Source organism: Silurus aristotelis (genome assembly GCF_946808225.1).
Source record: "Silurus aristotelis genome assembly, chromosome: 19".
Taxonomy (NCBI): Eukaryota; Metazoa; Chordata; class Actinopteri; order Siluriformes; family Siluridae; genus Silurus; species Silurus aristotelis.
Genome location: NC_139592.1, coordinates 23,301,687 through 23,318,086, shown reverse-complemented (window position 1 = coordinate 23,318,086; position 16,400 = coordinate 23,301,687). Strand labels below are relative to the sequence as shown.

The window sequence follows — 16,400 nt, the reverse complement described above, 5'->3', positions numbered from 1 at the left end:
CCCAGATCCCCAAAACCTCAATTATCAAGAAGCAAACGAAGAAAAAAAAAGATCCCAGACCATGTGAGAGAAACAGACATCTCTTTATTAATGTTTTCTATAAAAAAAAATTTGCATCCATTTGCATCTTTGGTTGTGATAAATACAGGCACTCGATATAAAACGCATTCTTTAGAAGGCACAAGTGCAGAAACTAACGCCAAATAAAGTCTAAGGCACTACACGAGAACCGACGCAACGTCCACCTTTCAGCAGGTAAAACACGGAGCCTTGCGGTCGTAATTCACACAAATCTGTCTCCTGATCCGAAAACACGTTCGGATGAGAAAATGCATCATAAGGTGGAAGATATGAATCATGTACAGACAACAGCATAGAAATTCACACAAAAACAAAAATCATTCAATTGTAAACTCGATTCGTACGTGTTTAAGCGTAATCAGGGCAAAAAGAATCGCTTTACACCACATCACCGTTGGCAAAAAGCTGGTAGATCTACACAATCGCACATCGTAACATTCCAGTGTTCAGCTACAGGGTTCGGGTTGCATGTTTGTAGATAAGACGTTCTGATGGACGTGAATTTGTGAGATTTTTACTAATTAACTACAACTTTGAATATTTACACTGTAGATTTTGGAATGTGGCTCCTGGTGGGTTACAGTGGGGATGATGTGCAAATGCTGTTCTTTTCCTATATAATAATAAACACAGTGCTCCAGCTCGAGCCTTTTCTGAATCTAAAAGCAGAATTCAGGAAGCAAAACATAAAACATTGTGAACGACGCTATTTAGAGGTGAAGGACTGAGTAATTCAGATTTCATTTGAACACACAAAAAACACCACATGTACAGTATACGTAGCCAAATATGTAGCCAAATGCAGGTCATGAACTGATGCCATTTTCTTTGATATGATTCATTTGATTCCAAAAGGCCACGAAAGCAAGTCAAGTTTCAAGCGTCCAGTAAACGAAAGCTCGTCACATTCGCATCCTCAGACGATGAGGTTGAATGTTTACGTTCATAATTAGTTCATCTCTATCTTTCACACACGGCTTTAATATACATAAATACATAGTGGAAACGCCCTTCTCAGAAGACACAGCAGCAAAAAAAAAAAAAAAAAGGTTTTAAAAACAAACACCTCACAAAATTCCAAGAGAATCGGTAGCAAAAGAAAACCAAGCGACTGTCAGCTTTCTGGTGCACAATGGCCACCTGGGTACCCTGTGGCTCTGGTGTTAGTGTAGCCCCGCCCCCTGCTTCTACCACCGGATCCTCTGTGGTAGGGCATTTGGCCATCGTGTCTTACCCAACCTGTATTCTCTCTCCTTTCACGTGTGCCACGGCCCCTGTATCCTCCTCGGTCGTTCTGGCCTTGCCTACTTCCTGATCTGTACGACGGGCTCTGGTAGCTCCGCACAGTTTTGGGATCAGTACCGAACTCCGTCTTCCATCCTTCTAACGGCGGTCCTATGAATCCAACACTTATCTCTTGTCTGTTTCCATTGGCCAGCAATGTCGGCTCCACCCCTTTACTCTGCCCTCCACTGCTGTGTTGTATCTCTACAGTCACAGGAACAACCCCTGGTTTGATGTCTCCACCTTCTGAATGATGCTGGTTTTGACCTGCCCAAAATGCTTTCTCCAGTTGTGCAGTCATAGAACTATGAACCCCCTGACCTCCTTCCATTATTGGTGGCACTGTTGGCCTGTGCATTTCCATACTGTAAAGTCCAGGTGGTGGCACAGAATGATGCTGAGGAGCGGAATATTGCAGTGATGGACCAGCAGGGGGCACTGAACACATACTTGCGTATACAGTGGGATGAGAGACAACAGGCAACGACATCTGCATAGGCAAAGAAGGATGACCGAACACCCCAATGTCCATCGACGAAGGAACACCTCTTACTTCAAAATGAGCAGACCTGGCAGGGGAAGGGTTAGGGGAAGAGTAAATCCGTCTAGAGTTGTTTTCTGGTTGCCATGATCCAGGCGAAGGAGAGATGTTAAGTGGCGTGTGTTGGTAGGCCTGGACTAGTGGTGCCAGGTAAGTGAGCGGGGGCAACATCTGATACATGTAGGCCTGCGGGTAAAATCAACCAAAAACAAGCTTTAGCCAATTGCAGATTCGATTTTTGAATCTTGCATTTACTGTGTCCAAGCTACAAATCCGTCTCCACTCAATCTTGCATCTCCCTGGCAGTACACTTACAGATACCACCTGTGCCCTGGCACCTGTTCAAATTTATTATTAAAATTTAACTTTAAGTTATTCAACTACATTTACAGAGAACTAGGGAACAAGTAAAAAGACTTTAATAAAATTATAATAAGACGTCCTTACCTTAACTCCGAGGTTAAAGAAGAATCGAAGAACGCTTGTATCTGGGAGCAACAGAGAAGTGTTTAGAGTCAAATGAGAGCAACATGTAAAAGAGAGTTGAATGTAAATTATGAAAAAGGTGCAAATGTTCGTTTTAGAGCTGCTGTATGATCTTTAACCATTCTGTGATCTTCCACATATTGATTGCTGGAAATATTAGCAAAAATCCATACCGATAGTTTTTCCGGGTTGCTGGAGTGGCTAAGAAGGTGTCATAATACAGCAGAAGTGTGGCGTTTGGAGTTTTACTTATTTTATAACTGCATGTTTAATTTTCCTCATTATTTATTAATATATTAATATTTATCACATTTAGCACATTTTACTGATTCAGTACTGTTTTGTTTATTTTTTTGCTCTTTTGAACTTATTTTTTAAAAGTTTGGTACTATTGGAATTATATATATATATATATATATATATATATATATATATATACGTATCCATTTTAAAAACTATAGGTTGATTAATGGATCTCTGAATGTACGATCTAACCTCGATATTGGTATCAGCCATCAACTATCGGCCAACCTCTAGTTGTCAGTAAAGCAGATTAAAAAAAAAACAAAAAGGTACCATTTGGCAGATCTTTTCCAGATTTGTGGTCAGAGAAGAGTGGGGTCTGGACAGGTTCACCTTTCTCGTTCTGGGGAAAACCAGGATAAAGCCTTTCCTGGCAAAGCTGCTCAAAAGTGATGGAGGACTCTGGTGGGGGATCAGACACTAAGGCACCTCCAGCACTTGCTGAAATTAAGCAGAAATTAATCAAATCGGTTGCTCAGGTGTGAGAGTATTAAATTCCACACTTCCATTCAAAGAGGACCATACCTGCAACAGGTGAGACCGTATGTTCATACAAGTAAGACTCTGTAGCATGAGAGAAAGGTGGAGTTGGGACAGCAGGAGGAAGACAAGGATCTGGCATGGGGGCAGGTATGTTTGGCGATAAAGATGGCATGGCAGCTGTATAAGGGGGGTAGGGTGGATAAGGTAGATGACCAAACCCAACAGGGTAGGGAGGGCCAGGAGAAAGAGCTGGTTGAGCGGGAGGGTTAATAGAGTGGGAGACATGGGCAGGAGTAGGTACAGCAGCTGATTCAGGGGTTTTTAAGGCAGCAGGAGCATCTGTTGAACAAGGCACTGCAGCAGCAAAAGTAATTTTAGATGTGAGGACAGGGTCCTGGGGGGTTGCTGAGGTACTTTGGGAAAGGGCATGAGAAGGTTCAGGAGCAGTCTGAGAGGTCAAGAGGTGAGATAATGGGGTAGGTACAGGGTCAGATGGAGCTGTGGTTGTGGTTGTTTGAGAAGCAATAAGGGTGGTAACAGCTTCTGGGGTCAAGGACACAGCGGTAGTTACTACAAAAGTCGAATCTGTGTCACGGGGGGAGTTCCTGGGTGATGAGACTGTTGTAACAGGGATAGGCTTAGGCCCAGTTAGACACTGAGTGGTGGAACAATGAGAAGATACTGAGGAGGTATTCTCTAACAAAACTATGGGTCTTGTAGATGAAGCAGGATCAGTTGAAGACTGCATGGGGGTAGTCTGGAACAAATCCTGCGGTTTTGTTGATGGAGCAGGATCAGTTGAAGACTGCATGGGGGTAGTCTGGAACAAATCCTGCGGTTTTGTTGATGGAGCAGGATCAGTTGAAGACTGCATGGGGGTAGTCTGGAACAAATCCTGCGGTTTTGTTGATGGAGCAGGATCAGTTGAAGACTGCATGGGGGTAGTCTGGAACGAATCCTGGGGTTTTGTTGATGGTACAGAGGCAGTTGAAGACTGCATGGGGGTAGTCTGGAACAAATCCTGCGGTTTTGAAGACTGCATGGGGGTAGTCTGGAACGAATCCTGGGGTTTTGAAGATTGCATGGGGGTAGTCTGGAACGAATCCTGGGGTTTTGAAGACTGCATGGGGGTAGTCTGGAACGAATCCTGGGGTTTTGAAGACTGCATGGGGGTAGTATGGAACAAATCCTGCGGTTTTGTTGATGGAGCAGGATCAGTTGAAGACTGCATGGGGGTAGTCTGGAACAAATCCTGCGGTTTTGTTGATGGAGCAGGATCAGTTGAAGACTGCATGGGGGTAGTCTGGAACGAATCCTGGGGTTTTGTTGATGGTACAGAGGCAGTTGAAGACTGCATGGGGGTAGTCTGGAACAAATCCTGCGGTTTTGAAGACTGCATGGGGGTAGTCTGGAACGAATCCTGGGGTTTTGAAGATTGCATGGGGGTAGTCTGGAACGAATCCTGGGGTTTTGAAGACTGCATGGGGGTAGTCTGGAACGAATCCTGGGGTTTTGAAGACTGCATGGGGGTAGTATGGAACGAATCCTGGGGTTTTGTCGATGGAACAGAGGCAGTTGAAAACTGCATGGGGGTAGTCTGGAACGAATCCTGGGGTTTTGCAGATAAAGTTGGGGCAATCTCAGACTTGGTGGAGGTAATCTGCAAAGAATCTGGGAATCTTGTAGATGGAGCAGGAGCAGTTGGAGATAACTTGGGGGTAGTCTGGACAGAATTCTGAGATCTTGCAGATGAAACGAGGGCAGTTTGAGACTGGCTGGGGAGAATGCAAGCGGGCAGCGAAGAAAAGGGTTTGTAAGGAACTCGAGCAGGTGCTGTTGTGGACAGCAGGGAAGCTTTTGTGGATTTTGAAGCTGAAGGGCTAGGTAAGTTAGAAGGTGGTTTGTTAGGGTTTCGTTTCTCTTTAGAGGAAGATGTTCTTTGGTCTGGACCCACTGAACCTTTCTTCTAAAACAGAAAAGAGCAAAAAACAGAGATTAAACAATATTATGGTACAATGAATGAACCTGCACTACGCACATAACTCTGAACAACTTACCACCTGTTCTTCTTTTTCCGGTTTGGGAATAGGGTTCGGAAATTGCTCTTTGGTATCTAAAACAAAAAATTTAAACTTCCTGTAAAATCAGATAAATCAACTTACATGAAAGGGGAAAAATCAGTAATCATTTCACTCTACAAGCTCGTGTATGTGGAGAAAAGTTTGTTGGAGGAATGCTATTGAGTTTTTTATTACACCAACACAGAAAAGTTATGTGGGAAAGGAAAAGCTCATCATATTTTTTGTCTAAAATTAACCCAGTTCTGGAAAGAGAAGATAAAGAGAAATTTAGAAGCTGTTTCTGAGATCCAAATTTATATTTTTATTTCCTTTAACTCACCTGTGCTGACTTTCTTTCGGGAGCCTTTCTTCTCGGCTCTTCTACTCCCCTCAACACTAGCAGCCTAAACACACATTTACGAGAGTACATCAAATATTGCAATTATAAACTACAGAAAGGGTTTCAGGACACCTCAGAATCAAATTGTGTGTTTATCTACAAAAAATAAAAACAATTCTACCTGTGCGCTGGCTTCAAGAGTCGGGAAATTCTCCTCGTCTTTGTTCAGGAGCTCTAGCAGCAAGTCTTCGTTTTCCCCTACAGGTGAGGCACACAACCCACCTGCGCCCTGGTCACTCCTCCTACAACCACACAGTTCTTGTAATATGTGTGTGTGTGTGTGTGTGTGTGTGTGGGTGGTCAATTGTGTATTCAAGTGTAAAACCAACCTGCTACTACCGTTCTTTCCTTGTGGTTCTACTGTGGAATGTGAAGGCCAAGAATGCTGCTGCTGGATGCGAGTGCCAGGAGCAGAGCCTGGGGATGCTGCTGATGGACCATGTGACATGGACCTCATGGGCTTCTTCCCAGGTTTGGTGTCATGCTCTGGGGGCAAGCAGACGACATTTGGACCCACTGAGCACTTAAAAGATGGACCATTCTGTACCTACTTAATGCTAAAATATTAAAAAGGTATTAAGTTGATTAGTCCCACCTGTGGGACCGTTGCTGCTGCTGGATGCAGTGTGTCTTTTGTTTTTCTCCGTCACTGTAGACCAGGCGTCTTCTGAAGGAGTACGTAGATTCCACAATGGAACGTTGTATCTACACACACACACACACACACCCCATATAAATATATAGATTTTTTCTCCATATACAGTAACATTTAACATTAATTTGTGCTTAATAATTGAAATTTTGATGCTAATAATAAAAAAAAAAAAAAAGGTTGTGATGAGTGCAAGCCTGTAAAACCCTTAAAAAGCAAAGGCGTACTTCTGTCCAAGCTCCTCTATAAAGACGGCGACGGGTCCGTCGTCAGGGCTGACGTCCTGAATGTAGGCACTGTAGAAGCGGTCGGTGTTATTCAACCGCACCTTAGATAGAGAGATTTTTCAGTTTCCAGAGCCAGACATTTAGGGAAAACACAGAAAAAGAAAAAAATAGAGAGAGAAAAAGTGATGTTTTTCTAACGACATTGTTCTAATACACACCTGGCACTTGTCTCCAGCCTTGTAATGCATCCCGGCTGCCATGCAGAAATCCCTCCTCTGCTGAGCTGATTTGCAAAAAGAAAAAAAAAACCCTTAATCAGTACAACACACACACACACACACACACACACACACACACACACACTATGTGCCCTGTAGATAAGTGCAATGTTTATCACTTCATTAAAGACACCTTTTTTTTTTTTTTTTTTTTTTTAAACGCACCTTGTTTTGAGCGCAACCACACATTATACTGCACATTCCTCAAGTAGGAGGGGTTTAGAGAATCCTGCACCACACGAGGCAGGCGGCCACGCCCTACTCCTCTGGTTTGGCCCCGCCCACGACACTGATGTGGAAATGATTGAAGAGAAAAACTTTTAGAAAAAATCTAAACTAATATGGGATACAAGTGTGTTTGTGTGTGTGTGTGTGTGTGTGTGTGTGTGTGTGTGTGTGCGTGCGCGTGCATGCATGCACCTTATAAGATGTCCTGTTGCTCACACCAGCCGTCCTTGCTGTAGCTTCACTGGACCTGATGAAGACACACATCATTTATGGTGGCTATTCTTTCAAATTTATTTCCAATTAAAGTTGTAATGAATCTGATTATCTTCAGGGCTACACAAATGGTTCTCTGAGCAACTTTTTTGATGTTTATAAATGAATAAATAAGAAATGTTACGGTTAGAGGTCGACGGATAGTAGAGTTTACTGATGTCAATAGCGAGGTTGGATCGTACTTGCAGAAAACAGATTAATCTACAAATAGTTTTTTTTTAAATGAATACTGGATAAAACAATAATAATAATAAAAAAAAAAACTATAAAAAAGTAGTACTGAACCTTATTACAAAAAATTTACATTTCAATAATTTCAAGACAGAGTGCAGTCTCTCGTGCCAAAACAGACACGTGGCATCAGTGATTCGCCTCTAGAGACGTACTACTGTATAATGACATCGGACCTTCTCTGTGCAGACGCAACCCGGAAAAACTATCTGTATGAATTTTTGCAGATAGCCAACAGTTCCAAATCTGATGAATGTCGACCTCTAGTTATGATCGTGCCATTTTAATAGTCACTGATGGTTTAACAGAAATCAGACAAAACGTTAAATCCCTCCTGAATAAAACAGTGACGATGATGGAAACTCGCCAAGACGACGTGATAAAGAACCAATGAGTGTATCAAACTGGTCTATGACTACAGCAGCAGTAAACACACACACACACACACACACACACACACACACACACACACAGACCAGGGATCCTCTCCCTCGTCCTGGTCGGAGTCTCCGCTGCTCTCACGCTCCGCCGCCTCGATGTTCTCGTTATTTGCTTTAGACTCCCGCAGGCTTGGCGCTAACACATTGCGCTCCACACCGTACACACGCTCGTACAACAGCTCATACAGGATTGCTGAAACACACATTCACACACAGAGATTTTGGATTGAACAGATGGATATTTGATTTGAATTGTGAAGTGACAGGTGAACGGGATGTGACACTCACACTGGCACACAGCAGCATTTTTGATAGAAGATATCGGATAAACGCTGTCGTAATGGTTATCGTTGAGGAAGCAGAGAAGCACCTGAAAAAAATGAACAATTAATTAACAACTAAATATGGTTCAGTATCACCTAAACCTGCATAAAATACCATACAAACCATAACATAAGGAGAAAAAAGACTATGCTAATAAACAGGACATGGACATGAGAGAGAGAGAGAGAGAGAGAGAGAGAGAGAGAGATACTGGGCAGAGTTGATGGAGAGAAAGAGAGGGGGGGGGGGTTTGCCAGGTGAAAGCGAGTGTGTGCGGGTTACGCATTGGACATGTGTCGAGGAAAGATGTGCTTTACCGTGAGTGGGCGTGTGCCGGTGTGAGTATGAGGAAAAGGAAAGCGAGGGCCAAAAGGGATGAAAAATAAAAGCTGTCTGTTAAACCATCGCCTGTCATCGCTGTCTTCCAACCCCAGAACCAGTGAGATGTTACAGATGTCATATCACCACGTGATGTAGCAACTCTAATTTAGCAAATCTTGTACAGTTCCTCTCTCTGCACAGTGTTGGTGATCTTAAAGCTAAAATATCACCGTATACAGAGGCAGAAGTTTTTATCTACCAGTTCAACACTTTCATCCCTCTGTGCTCAAAAGTTACATTTAATCAATCATTGTTTAAATATGTTTTAATTATTTAAACAAATCACAAACACACACACACACACACACACACATATTCGCCAGCAAATCTTCTGGATGTTGGTGCAAACCTTATCAGGGTAGCCGTTCTCCGTAATGTTCACAGGAGGTTCTCCAGGGATCTGATAGATGATAAAATCATGCCTAGAAAAAAGAAACATTAAAAATAAGGACTCATAAGTATAGGATGTTGACATCATGTTGGGATAGAAGAAGATAAAAAACAAAGCAGTGTTGTGCTGTTATGGGAAAATCATGAACACTGGGATGGTTACGAGTTCATGTCACGGCACGTCCGGTGTAACAGCACATCCTAAAATATAATTAATTACCTAATTAAAATAAATACAATAAAAAAAAAAAACTCCTCTGTCCTAAAGGTCTGTGAAAACTTAACTTCTGTACTTATAGAGCACTGACACTGGAGACTCCTTCCATAAATGTTACGCATCACTTAAATCATTAAAATGTGCACATTAATATAAACATGTGATATGGCTCATAGCCGGGACTACTTCCACGGCTGTGCAGTTCCACTGTCTGACCAATCAGAATGACATATTTAAAGCTTTGTGGTATAAAACCAAATAACACATTTATCATAAATTTTATTTTTTATGTTTCAAAATCTGTAAGAATTTCAGGTGTGTGGACAAAGAACAGGTAAACTCTTCTTACTTATAAAGAACAGACAAAGCACTTATTTCCACTTGTCCAACCCAGCTCTAGAGACAGGAGAGAAAGCAGAGCAAGAGCAAATCATTTGGCGTGACTTGGCATTATTAAAAGCAAAAGTGAAAATAATCACAAACATCTCCTACAGGCTGAATATTAAAGAAAAAAGTACAAACAGAACAAATGACAAAATCTAAACACTGGTCTGAATATAAAAGTGTTATATGTTATGTAGTATATAAAATATCCTAATAAATAGAATAGGGTTTAATATATTTAACTTGTTGGGTTACCTGAGGATCCTGAAGCATTTGCAGGTATTCCTCAAAATCACCTTCGATGAACTAAATGCACACAAAACAGTTCAGATGTGTTTCATTTCTCACACACACACACACACACACACATTAAAAAAGTGTATTAAAACAATGAGAAGGGTTACGGCTCACACACCGACTCGTACAGGTCTCGTTTCTGTCTGAGGTATTTCACACACTCCGCGCGGACCCTGGTGTGTAGACCCTGACTGTGCAACACCTGAGAAACGACACACAGGTGATGAACATACAAACACACACAAAACAAATCTGTTGCGCCACCCACTGTAGGCCACGCCCATTGTATTTAAAATAAGATTTGTATTGGAAAGCAAGATTATTGACTAAAATGTACATGTCTCCTCCGTGCTCCAGAGGCTCTGTAACACTGCTGACCCTAATCTCGGACTCCAGCTTCCGAACATCGCTGAGATATGCCAAGACAGAATTTCACTGTGCAAGTATAACGCACCTTTAACAGGTAAATCCCAACTTCAGTAATTCATCTACTAATGAATCAACAGACCTCATTTATCAACGTTTTCATGATTATAAACCATTAAAACATTACAAACACTGAGGAGTGAATAATATCCTCTCTACAGTCTAATACAGTTAATTGGAGTTGTGGAACCAGGAGCTCCTGAGCAACCCATAAATTAGCTCAACATCCGAGTACATTTTAGATTCGACACCAACTCCTCCAAACCTGAGCCTTTAAATGTTCAATGATCCAGAAACAGCATTTGTAGAATGTTATTTTTTGATTACTGATTAAAAGGTTGTTTATCCTCAAAGTCTATTGTCTGGGATCCAAAGTGGTGCTGACACATCGCTACATATGCAATATGCAAATCTGTATGCAAATCACTTTCTAACACACCACATTTGCATGCCACGCCCCCTAAACTCCATAAAAGGTCATGTAAACCGACAAGCTCCGAGAATAAAATGAATGATCATCGTAAAAACCCAAAACAGAAGTTAGCAGGGTTTATGGTTTTCTCTGCATCTCCGACATCTTTATAAAACCCTGAATAAACTCAATGGCCACAGATAACCTTTCGTTTCCGCCATGAAAGCCTGATCTTATTTGGGTTTTTTTTTGTTGGATTAATTTGTTAATTTAGGAAAAGGTGCTGAAAATAATATCCTGAAGTTTACTACCTTAAAAAAAAATGTACAGCAGATCATAACTTGTAAAAACAAACCAATTTTCTTATGTATTTAACCAAACCCACACTGTATAACTTAGTCCTCACAGGAGAACATGCAGAAGTTATGACTCCAAACCCCTCCAAGAACCACTATATTCACTTCTATTTGTATAGCAACCTCATTTTCCTGATAAATAACTCTGAACTTTCAGTAGAAGGTTGGCTTCACAGGTTGGCTTCATTGCTAAGCTAAACTGAGCTGTCAACATTTTTGAGTTGTAACTTGCTAACATTACTAGTAAGCTAATTTGCCAGTCATGGTACACGCTGGGGATTTCTGAGAACACAGAGAGAAGAACAAGCCTAAAAAACACTCATGATTGAAAGCTAATACAAAATAAATAAATTAAATTAAACATATCTGGTGAAGATAAAGTGAATTCTAAAACCAGGGCTTGTAACTAGCGAAGTGTGTGTGTGTGTGTGTGTGTGCTAGCCCTGAAGCTAGCAAGGCGTCATTGCTAATGGTGGTTGGTGTTCCAGCCGTGCTGAGAGATGGAGTTGTTTTTCTACACGCGACAGCAGTAGAGTTTGAGAAGCAGAAGTGGTTTGATGGTGGTTGTTTTGGAGTCGTTTGGGTGATTGTTTTGGACTGACCTGTTCAGCCACGGCTCGGAATAAACACGAGCCGTCCTTGGCTATCTTCTTGCGGTAGAGTCCGTTCGCTTTCAGGTACTCGTCCATGAGTTGCTCCACACACTTCTCCTCGCCCTGCTGCGTGTTTGCTCCTGCGCCACTCTCCATGACGAGACAACTGCACAAAAAAGTGTCTGATTGTCCTGGAAACTTGACCGTTTATCACCTACATATTGAACATATAAAGCAGACGCGTGCGCGCGCACATACACACGCGCGCGCGCGTACACACCCACTGAGATCAAGGAGTTAGTTTCGTTTTCGCTGAAGCGATAGTGGATAAAGGAAAGATTCACAGATGGAGGAAATTGTGGGGGGAAAAGCCACTGAGCTGGAAATCAACCTCCCGGAACTGATGATCCATGAAGTTACTGAGCAACTCAAATGAATTTGGACTGTAATGATCATCAGTGTGCTAGAATGGTTCAGGACCATGAACACTTCTGTCCCCTCAACAATGAACAGTACTCTGTCACCTTTCCCTGAAATACACACCTGGAACCATAATGAATGGACATTCGGTGTTGAGGATGAGGTTCTGTTTTGAGTCTGGTCCCTCTAAAGGTTTCTTTCTAATGATCAATAGGGAGTTTTTCCTGGTCACAACTGGATCACTAATTCAGGATAAACTTATAATGATTAGGAACAAACGTATAGGCACTAAACTTATACACACTCCAACCTTATAACCTGTTTATCCCTGTAAAGCTGCTTTGGGACAATGCCCATTGTTAAATAAAAAATAAGCAGAAAGAATTAAATTCAACACAGTTCACTATAAAATCATCAATGCCCTTAGAAACATGAAACATCCACCAGAACATCTGATTCACTGCACTCACAAAATTCTTCATTATAATGGCCAAAAGCATGTGAAAACCTGACCTTAACACTGTTCCTGCATGACTGGGTGCACAAAGCGAGGTCAGTGAAGACACTGAGGTTGGAGTAAAAGATCTTGAGTGATCTACAAGGCACCTTGACCTCCACAACCCCACTGAACAACTCTGAGGTGTGCACAAAGTGAGCTCTGTGAGGACACTGAGGTTGGAGTGAAAAATCACAAGGGCCCTACAAGGAGCCCTGACCTTAACCCCACTGACCTCCATGGAGGTGTGCACAAAGCGAGCTCTTTGAGGACATTGAAGTTAGAAAGATCTTGAGATCTCGTCAGTCACAATTAACACCTCTGACACTGGAACCGTTGCTATCAGTATGCGGTCTCCTTATTGCTCTTGCTGAATGATCACTAATTCCATAACCACGTTCCCTTAAAAATCTAGTGGAAAGCCTACCAAGAAGAGTGGAGCTTATTATAATGGCAAACAGAAGAGGAATAAATACGGAACGAGATGTTCAAAAAAGCATAAATATGTTGGTTTGATGGTCAGGGGTGCACAAACTTTTGGCCACACACAAGTGTATCATAACTTCCAAGTTTATTTGTTTAACATTATATATATATATATATATATATATATATATATATATATATAGCAGCAAGGAGCTAAAGAAGATAAACTACAGGCAAAATATCAGTCTAAGTACATTTCATCGTCATAGGCTTTTGTGGTGTGTTTGTGTGTGTGTGTGTGTGTGTGTGTGTGTGTGTGTGTGTGTGTGTGTGTGTGTGTGTGTAAACGCACAGAAAAGAGAGAAGGGATTAGTGGAATATAGATGAGGATGTGGTTCCTGTCCAGCAGCTGTTACACATCCTGGTCCTGAAAAACACACCAGGAGACCAGGAGAAAAATCAAAGACAGAGAGATCCAGTGAAACAGTGACACTCGCTACCTCTGAGGTAAGTTCAATTCAAAACTATAATAAAATATTTATTCCATCGTGAATCTGATTGATCAGAAGATTTTGGCAGGTTTAGGGTCTACTACGGTATCGTTTCTATAGCAACAACCTGAAATTGAATGTAACGGTTTCTATGGTTAAAGTTACGTTTTCTGTAAAGAGATTTTTATTTAACATGTACAGAAGAAGTCTCCAGTGTCTGCGTTTGTACCAGTCAGAGGTGACAGAGGTAAAAGCTCTAAAAGGATGTTTTTTTTAACATCTTTATGACAGATCAGTTTACACATTGTGGTTTCTTAGTAATATGACAGGAAATATATCTGTAACTGGGAAGGTGAGAACATGAAAATAACTGTAACTATAAATGGATAAAAAGTATTTCTTAAATAAAAATTATTGACCAAATTTCTGTGTTTAAAAGGAATAAAACACGTTGGACATGCAGTTATTAGAAAATGAATCAATTATTTACCGTAATTTTGTTTTTCTTTTTCAAAAATGTGAATCAAAATGTACTGTAGAGAGCAAAGAGCATATTTATCACAAATAACATTATTGTGTGAGTCTGTGTGTGTGTGTGTGTGTGTGTGTGTGTGTGTGTGTAAGGATGCAGATGAAGCTGCTGACAGCAGCATTGACGGTGTGCGTGTGTCTGAGTGTGCTGCCGGCACAGTGTGTGTGTTTTTCACGTGGAGCTTCAACAGCCACCTGCATGAACATGAAGCCTGGCCACATCAGCGCACACTCGCAGCACACACACTCAGCGACTGCAGTGACCATACACACCAGCCGCATGGTCTATCTGCCACAGCACACACTTACAGGTATGTACACACACACACACACACACACACACACACACACACACACAATATGACACATTAGTGCTGTACACCATACAGGCACATCCTTCTTTTTTGTGTGTTTGTATGTGTGTGTGCGTTTTTCAGTAAGTGTACGCAGCTCTCGAGCGTTTATGGGTCTTCTCCTTCATGCACGCTCTGTAACGGAGGACCGTGTGGTCAGAGGCCAGTTCACACTCCACCCTCCAGGAACACACACTCTCTCCTGCCTGTCTACTGCAGACACGGTCACACACTCCGAGAAGCTACTGAAGAGGAACCTGTCGTTCACCTGGAGAGCCCCGGCTCAGCCGAGTGGGGACCTGAGATTTTAGTGAGACACACACACACACACACACACACACACACACACACACACACACACACACACAAAATCCATCCTAACACTGTTAAGTTATCTGGTATTTTTTGATCGGTTCTGGGTTTTCTTTTCAGTATCACAGTGGTCCATTCCTATTTCGTCTACTGGACTCGGATCCATTCAGCCGTGGTGCATGATGGGACACGGAAGATTCCTACTGAACCTGATGCTGGACAGATCAGGATGGTCTCAGGTAACACACCCCAGGGATTTTCATCACATGATCCAATACAAAAATTAATATTAAACACTGGACTCAACATTTGTAATTACATTGTTGATTTTTTTCCTTCCGGTGTTTCTAACAAACTCAGAACCTACACAAACACACACTTCTGCACACACACACACTGATTACTCAAACACCACTACACCAGTCACGCACACACACACATCACACAACAGCATGCTAAAACCTCGGCCACTAATAAAACACACTCTCGCTACATCACACACACCTGCACACACTCCCATTGCATCACACACACCTGCACACACTCAGACACCCACCCACACCCCTACTGCATCACACACACCTGCACACACTCAGACACCCACCCACACCCCTACTGCATCACACACACCTGCACACACTCAGACACCCACGCAGGCTCTTACTTTTTCACACACAACCACACACACTTCTATTGCATCACACACACCGCCACACACTCGCATTGCATCACACACACCTCCACACACTCGTATTGCATCACACACACCTGCACACACTCAGACACCCACCCACACCCCTACTGCATCACACACACCTGCACACACTCAGACACCCACACACACTCCCACTGCATCACACACACCTGCAAACACTCAGACACCCACACACGCTTTCACTGCATCACACACACCTGCACACACTCAGACACCCACACACGGTTTCACTGCATCACACACACCTGCACACACTCAGACACTCACACATGCTTTCACTGTATCACACACTCCTGCACACACTCGCACTGCATCACACACACCTGCACACACTCAGACACGCACACACACTGTCACTGCATCACACACACCTGCTGTATCACACACACCTGCACAAACTCAGACACGCACACACACTCCCACTACATTACTCACACCAGCAAACACTAGCACTGCATCACACACACCCACACACCCACCCACTGCATCACACACACCCACACACACTCCCACTGCAATGGCCGTACCCACACACACACCCACACACACTCCCACTGCAATGCCCGTACCCACACACATTCCTACCACATCACCCACACCCACATACTCATCCATACACACTCCCACTGCATCTTACGCACCCACAGACACAACCACACACTCTATTGCATTACACATGTCCACACACACTTCTACCGCATCCCACACATCCATACACACTCATATTGCATCACACACTCCTGCATACACTCCCACTGCATCATTCACACCTACTTACATACCCAAACACACTCCCATTGCGATACACATTCCCACATACATTCCTATTGCATCATATACACCCATACACACTCCCATACACACTCCCACCACATCACACACTCCCATACATACTTTCACTGCATCACA

At 42.6% G+C, this 16,400-nt stretch overlaps 2 protein-coding genes across 3 annotated transcripts in view; one reads left to right on the top strand and one right to left on the bottom strand.

Annotated features, from left to right (window-relative positions):
* Positions 1-64: 64 nt before the first annotated feature.
* otud4 (OTU deubiquitinase 4) lies at positions 65-12,036 on the bottom strand. 2 transcript variants are annotated; one of them, XM_083521446.1, is made up of 20 exons: positions 11,757-12,036; positions 10,079-10,162; positions 9,919-9,969; positions 9,629-9,675; positions 9,022-9,094; positions 8,256-8,337; positions 7,998-8,160; positions 7,216-7,270; positions 6,961-7,084; positions 6,736-6,800; positions 6,518-6,618; positions 6,234-6,343; positions 5,968-6,124; positions 5,760-5,880; positions 5,579-5,642; positions 5,236-5,291; positions 3,221-5,144; positions 2,969-3,136; positions 2,354-2,394; positions 65-2,092 (listed from the first exon to the last, which is right to left on the bottom strand). In XM_083521446.1, the coding sequence occupies exons 1-20, from the start codon at positions 11,901-11,903 to the stop codon at positions 1,196-1,198; spliced, it is 4,530 nt and encodes a 1,509-aa protein (XP_083377572.1). In that variant the 5' UTR covers positions 11,904-12,036; the 3' UTR covers positions 65-1,195. The 2 variants fall into 2 exon arrangements, with proteins under 2 accessions (XP_083377572.1, XP_083377573.1); XM_083521447.1 differs by having other exon boundaries at positions 8,004-8,160.
* Positions 12,037-13,368: 1,332 nt separating this feature from the next.
* The window catches only part of reeld1 (reeler domain containing 1), a 4,284-nt gene continuing 1,252 nt past the window's right edge, over positions 13,369-16,400 (top strand). The window contains exons 1-4 of the mRNA XM_083521179.1: positions 13,369-14,422; positions 14,549-14,774; positions 14,897-15,015; positions 15,137-16,400. The exon at positions 15,137-16,400 is cut by the window's right edge and continues 185 nt beyond it. Of these exons, the coding sequence (XP_083377305.1) occupies positions 14,206-14,422; positions 14,549-14,774; positions 14,897-15,015; positions 15,137-16,400 (1,826 nt within the window). The 5' untranslated portion in view covers positions 13,369-14,205. The remainder of the gene's footprint in view (positions 14,423-14,548; positions 14,775-14,896; positions 15,016-15,136) is intronic.

What these genes read in the sequence shown, in the direction of transcription:
- otud4 (XM_083521446.1), bottom strand. Translation starts at nt 11,903, where the DNA reads ATGGAGAGTGGCGCAGGAGCAAACACGCAGCAGGGCGAGGAGAAGTGT. An exon ending in GTGGTTGCGCTCAAAACAAG is followed by an intron (nt 6,801 to 6,960) that starts GTGCGTTTAAAA and finishes TTTGCAAATCAG; the next exon opens with CTCAGCAGAGGAGGGATTTC. An exon ending in ATAGAGGAGCTTGGACAGAA is followed by an intron (nt 6,344 to 6,517) that starts GTACGCCTTTGC and finishes GTGTGTGTGTAG; the next exon opens with ATACAACGTTCCATTGTGGA.